Genomic DNA, 5,896 nt, shown 5'->3' with positions numbered 1-5,896 from the left:
TTATTGAACGATTTACTCTTAGTTTACCATCTTCCCCAAAAGGCAAGCCACATCTGTATTCAACATCTACGCACTGTCCTGTCACTGCTCACAAGCTGTGACTTGGGATTTTCGGCAACTGTGGCAAGGAAAACGCCTTCTGAGTAGAAGAATCATCCATCCACTGGACTTGGTCTCATCGTCCATTCACTGGACCCGGTCTCTTCATCCATCTACTAGACCTGGTCTCATCATCCATCTACTGACCCTGGTCTCCTCATCCAGTCACTGGACTTGGTCTCATCATGCAACCACTGGACCTGGTCTCATCATCCATCTACTGGACCTGGTCTCATCATCCAATCACTGGAATGAGTCTCATCGTGCATCCACTTGACCTGGTCTCATCAGCCATCTACTGGACCTGGTCTCATCATCCAATCACTGGAATGAGTCTCATCATGCATCCACTGGACCTGGTCTCATCATCCATCTACTGGACCTGGTCTCATCATCCAATCACTGGAATGAGTCTCATCATGCATCCATTGGACCTGGTCTCATCATCCAATCACTCTACCTGGTCTCATCATCTATTCACTGAACCTGGTCTCATCGTCCATTCACCGGACATACCCCTTTTAATGCCCCATGTTTGGTCCTTTGGACCCCATCCAGAGCCTGACACAATATTTGGTACGTTCAGGTCCCTGCCGATGGGTTTCACCCAATGGGCGACCCACCATCTAATCCTAAGAAGAGAAACACAATTACAATAAGTACAGGGTTTCTAAATCCCTCCTCTCAACTGTAATTGGTCTGAAGTGCATACATTTTGTCTCTGTCTCTCCAAAAGTGTGCTCCTCTTACCTGTCTTTTGTAAAAAAGGATGTAGGAGGTTTTTTTCCGCCGGCCACACACAGAGTAACCGCTTGTTTCAGTGACCTCTGCATCATTGTAGGTGAACCAGCGGTCAGTTGGGTCCTTCTGTCCCGCATCTGGATCAACCCCATCACAGATGTAGTGTCCTAACAGGAGAGGAAGCATTGGTTAGTGTATATATAAGTCAGGAAAGATTTATATTTATCTTGGACTCGAAAAGCAATATACTATATTTTACAATTAACATTAGTATTTTTTTTTACAGTGACCAAAAGCAGCAGAATGTGAGGCAGTTGTTGTCAAACAAAGAAAAAAAGATTCTTCTTGATTTATGAAGTGTCAATAAATAAAATAATTCATTGTCTTACCACTTCTTGCTGTTGGGGAGATGTGGTTGATGGTGCTGACCAGACTGTAGCAGCACCCAGCCTGAGAAAAAAAACACATTGAATCAGTGTGCACATAGTCCATACATTTACTCACATCAACCCCAGTCTGATGTTTTTGTTTGCTATCAGGTCAATTAGTTGTTTTTTACCTGGTTGGAGGACACCACCAGCTCTCTTTGCAGGACAATGGGGTCATGGACCTTTGTTATCTGGAAGGATGGAGTGAACTTGAAGCGCTTTAGATGCAAGACCAGCACTCTGTAGACAGAAAGAAAAGATGAAAGAATATGGTGTTACAAATTCTTTATATTGGTGTTTTCTATGTTAAATCAATCACTCCTTTGGGTCAGTGAAACCCAGTTTGATGCCACTGGGTTAACCAGTATCATCACTAAGCACTGTTGTCAAGAGTTTAGTCATTTGTGATGGATGTGATGTCACTCACTTTGGCAGGGTCAGAAATGACGAACACTGGCCTGACGTGGCAGCACCACACTCGCAGTTGTACTCCAACTCTTTCTCCTGCAGAACAGCACAGGACCAACATGCTTTCAATTCTATGCTGGATTCACATGCATGACAGCAAAACAACCCATGCTGACACAAGCAGTGGTGGTCTGATAGAAATGTGCAGTGTTTTCTACATCATATGATCCCTACATCTCAGTCGGTTATAGTGTGAATGAATGAGGAGAGGTGTTTCATACCATCAGGTAAAGCTGAAGCATCTGTTCCATGGTTCCGCCTCCAGGTACCAGGTCCAGGGAGAGGTTTGTAAATTCCTCCTCTCTGCTGGATCCTACACCGCACCTACACATTGAAAGGACAATACAGTGGTTAGTGTGCTGCATACTGCTGTGTGTGTTTGTGTGTGTGTGTGTGTGTGTGTGGGTGGGTGGGTTGTGTGCAACTGTGCAATTGTACCTCTTGCAGGTCCTGGTGTTAACCATTTTAAACACCATGTGATCTTCCACCGGACAGCTGTAGGATCTGCCCAGGCTGGCTGCCATCACCTGAAGCCGTGGGCTCAAAGATCTTATCTGCTCCAGCATGGAGGTGAGGAACTCATGAGCATCCTGCAGATACGCACAATCACACAAAAGTATCTACAGAGGGGAAACTATCAAGAAGTGTTGAAAACAACAAATCATAATACCTGATTACTCACCTTCTGCTGAAGATCCCAGAACACTGGAGACCAAATCGTCATCTTGAATGCATAGAGGAGGCGGATTTTATGGCTTGCATCGCCAGAGAAGTGAGACACTTTAATGTCCATAAAGGATCTGGAGAGTGGGTAAAAGGGGTCAGAGGCATTGACTCTACCAGTAAGATTTGGGTGTTCAGGGTACAACTTATAAATACAATTAGTGGTTGTGTCTGAGACGTGCTGTACCTCACAAGTGCAGCCTCAGGGATCAACCTCCAGACCTCCTCCTGACGGCTGATGGCTTTAACAAAATCCTTCAGTGTCAGGAGGCTCTGCAGGCAGGAGTTTAAATAGCATATCTGTGTTGGGTTGGGGAACCTGGCGTATAAACAAGACAAGCACATGTCAATATCATCAGTTCTTCAATAGCATGTTCTCTCATTTTGTCCCAGGAGCTCTGTTTTACTTTTATTTAAAGAAATACAGACTTGTTTTTGTCTGTTTATCATGAGGTACTCACCCAAGATACTTGATCAGCTGCTGTCTGAATGTCTTAGGGGTGTAGAGGGCACATTCTGTCTTCTTTTTCGGCACAGCCAGAAGAAGTGACGTGTTTTCCTCTTCCTCTGTGAGGCCTTTAAACTCCACCTCCGTGTCCTGGTGAGAGGTGGTGGAGTGGCTCTCCACCTTCGGGATCTCCACCTCCGGGTTCTGCCGTTCCAGGCTCTGCCTTTCCAGGCTCTGCCACTCCAGGCACTCACCTTCCGGGGTCTGCCCTTCTGGGCTCTGCCCCTCCAGGCTCTGTACATTTTGCCTCTGCTCTTCAGGAGCTGGTGCGACCTGATTTCTTTTCTGTTGGAGTACACAAATAATCTAGTTAAATCACGCAAAGACAATCCACTTGTAAAAGTCTAGTTCAATGAGTGCTGTACTTTGTGTCAAACATACCCTGCAACAGTGCCACCACTGAAACTTGGGAGCCTTTTTGGACTCAGTGGTTTTGCCGTTTTTTGAGGTGACGACACTGGTGACAAAAAAAAACACAGTTTTATTATTTTGAACTTAATGTATTACACGAGAGAAAACACAAATGGATAAATCAGCCTAGATTGAATGTCAGGTAAAGGTAAAAAAAACCGGTGTTGTGTTAAGACACTGTTTTTTACTCATGAGAATACAGAAATGTAAAAAAGAGTAGTGTCTTACCTTTGCTTTTTCTTTTGGTGGTGGAAACAAAAAAATGACAATTAGAATAAACAATGTCAAACATCTTTGGTGACGTTTATAACTTAAAAGTCCAAACTACTAAAATCAGCTTAAAGCCGTGACACATTCCAACACACATACCAGTGAGCAACCAAAGAGTCGATGCTTCCACGATGTCCCTTCATCCTTGTTGTTAGTGGCAGCATCAGGAATATTAAGGACAGAGACACTGGTGATGAAAAGAAACACATTTATTGTTTTGTGTACTCATGTTCAGAAGAAATCCTGAATAATTTACAGGGACCATTTTAAGAAAAGCTAGAACTCTCTAGTTGGTGGCTTCAACATTGTACTAACTAAAGTCTTTCAAATTGAGTCCAACTCAAATCGTCAGACTCTCACAGTCTTAAAGACGAGTCCAAGATGAGTCTAAAGTCCTAAGCACAATTGCAGTCATAATGCAGGTCTTTCAGATATTTGAATGCAACAACATGATGGCTATGCTAATAGTGTTTTTAAATAGATGAGACAGACTTTCAGAGCATTTTGAGCACTTTCAGCAATGATCAAGCCCACTGGTTTATAGGATTAATAAAGGCACAATATGTATAGCTATAAAATCTGCCATCTGCAATGCTTATTTAGTGTTATTGCTGCAAAATGTACAACTGAGTCACTTGTCATGTCTGAGACCAGATCAGCTGTCTAGTCTCAGGTGCACAGCTCTGGTGCTAACAGGACCAGGATAGAGGTGTCTGTCTTTTGACATTGTGCACACACACACACACTTTTCTCTCAGCACTCTGCGTGAAATCCTCCACCAAACTGAACAAGGGAGCTAATGAACCTGACCATGGATGTGAGGTGACAGTCAGGGCAACACTGTAAATACATATACACTACATGTCCTTACCTTCTCTGAGAGCCACTTGTCTGTACATCTACAGTTGCTGATTTCTGTAAAGATTAAAGAAGAATAAAAAACATTAAAATTGATGGAAACATGATGTATCTACACAGATGATATACATTGATTTCACAGAAAGTATCTGACTGTGAACTTGAAAGTTGAAGTACAGTCAAGGTCAAATTGACAGCAGAGAAATTATATAAAATGTGCTGTACATCTAGAAAACAAACCTTTTTCCAACAGGAAGACCAACAAAAACGAAACATCTTTGAAAGAAAAAGCTTTGAAATTCTTAACTCTCATGTTAAAATGGACTCTGACTGACAGTAAACTGCTTGAATCTGGCAGGTTTGGTCTACAAAATCAGTCTAAACAATTCTATGATAGATAACAATTGTAGAGATTACTTCTAAAATACCATTCTAAAGATCTGTTCTATAGATCAGTTCTATAATGTGTGACATCATGTAACATGTTTATGTTTAAATGGTGTGGGACCCAAACTACACATAGGGAAAATTCAAATCAAAATAAAATGAAACAAGTCAATTTACCTTTAGAAAACGCCAATTACAACCTGCTGCATTTGCTATTTGTGATGGGGCAACATTAACCACATTTTTCTGAGGTACCTAGCTATTCCGTACAGGGGTCATGTATATTAAAGTCCTTTACTTGAAGTTACATTAATTACATTTTGGATAATAGGGGGCAGAAAGACACTCACCACATACACACCAGAAGTAAAATGTCAGCGGCCTGTAAGCGCGACTGGCGTCCATCTGCTTATTCCACGGTGGCTCCAGCCTCTGTTGCACCATTTCTGTCTACAGAAGCCGCTGTTCTATCAGCAGCAGAGAGGACAGCTAGGAGACAAACTGTCTTCACCAGGCGGAGGGACAACATAAATTAACTTGAGGAGTATGGATAGAGGAAACATAAGAAGATTGAAGGAAGAAAAGTGCCTTGTTTTTATTCAAAAAAAAATTTTATTCCCTCCAACAGTAGGCCCCACAGTTGCACAGTTCTTGAAATATTAAAGGTGGAAATAACCCATGAGAATTAATTGGAATTAATTGGTAGTCAATGGAATTAACGGGGAATAACAGGAATTAAATGGAAATTTACAGGTTATTTGCTCAGGCTGTAGAAACAGCCTTGCACTATATAAGTCAAAAGCACACATAATCCATATATTTTCCAAATAAAGCCACTAATTTTTCAAATAATGTGAAATGTGAAATGTGTCATGTATCGAGTTAGCTAGACTGCAATTGACTAATGGGGAAATGGTACTTTGAAAGTTCAAGCCGACAATGTGGGCTGTGTGCCAACTTAAAGTGAATAACTCATTTATTTTACAATAAAGAATTAATAGAA

The 5,896-nt window shown here is 41.8% G+C and overlaps 1 protein-coding gene and 1 long non-coding RNA gene across 2 annotated transcripts; both read right to left on the bottom strand.

Moving 5' to 3' along the window:
* Positions 1–1,916: 1,916 nt before the first annotated feature.
* LOC117960854 (ubiquitin carboxyl-terminal hydrolase 37-like) lies at positions 1,917–3,138 on the bottom strand. Its single transcript, XM_034899097.1, has 5 exons — positions 2,921–3,138; positions 2,647–2,778; positions 2,419–2,536; positions 2,175–2,326; positions 1,917–2,060 (listed from the first exon to the last, which is right to left on the bottom strand). Exons 3-5 carry the CDS (start codon positions 2,527–2,529, stop codon positions 1,952–1,954), a joined length of 372 nt encoding a protein of 123 aa, XP_034754988.1. The 5' UTR covers positions 2,530–2,536; positions 2,647–2,778; positions 2,921–3,138; the 3' UTR covers positions 1,917–1,951.
* Positions 3,139–3,158: 20 nt separating this feature from the next.
* Positions 3,159–5,460, bottom strand: LOC117960852. The gene is made up of 6 exons (XR_004660251.1): positions 5,244–5,460; positions 4,520–4,563; positions 3,748–3,835; positions 3,607–3,617; positions 3,349–3,424; positions 3,159–3,252 (listed from the first exon to the last, which is right to left on the bottom strand). It is a non-coding gene; the product is annotated as an uncharacterized LOC117960852 (long non-coding RNA).
* Between the last annotated feature and the right edge of the window lie 436 nt (positions 5,461–5,896).

The sequence above is a fragment of the Etheostoma cragini genome, chromosome 17 (assembly GCF_013103735.1).
Source record: "Etheostoma cragini isolate CJK2018 chromosome 17, CSU_Ecrag_1.0, whole genome shotgun sequence".
Lineage (NCBI taxonomy): Eukaryota > Metazoa > Chordata > Actinopteri > Perciformes > Percidae > Etheostoma > Etheostoma cragini.
The sequence above is the reverse complement of the archived record's forward strand: the minus strand, read 5'-3'. Positions and strand labels throughout refer to the sequence as shown.

What these genes read in the sequence shown, in the direction of transcription:
- LOC117960854 (XM_034899097.1), bottom strand. Translation starts at nt 2,529, where the DNA reads ATGGACATTAAAGTGTCTCACTTCTCTGGCGATGCAAGCCATAAAATC. An exon ending in TCTGGGATCTTCAGCAGAAG is followed by an intron (nt 2,327 to 2,418) that starts GTGAGTAATCAG and finishes GCGTATCTGCAG; the next exon opens with GATGCTCATGAGTTCCTCAC. An exon ending in AACACCAGGACCTGCAAGAG is followed by an intron (nt 2,061 to 2,174) that starts GTACAATTGCAC and finishes TTCAATGTGTAG; the next exon opens with GTGCGGTGTAGGATCCAGCA.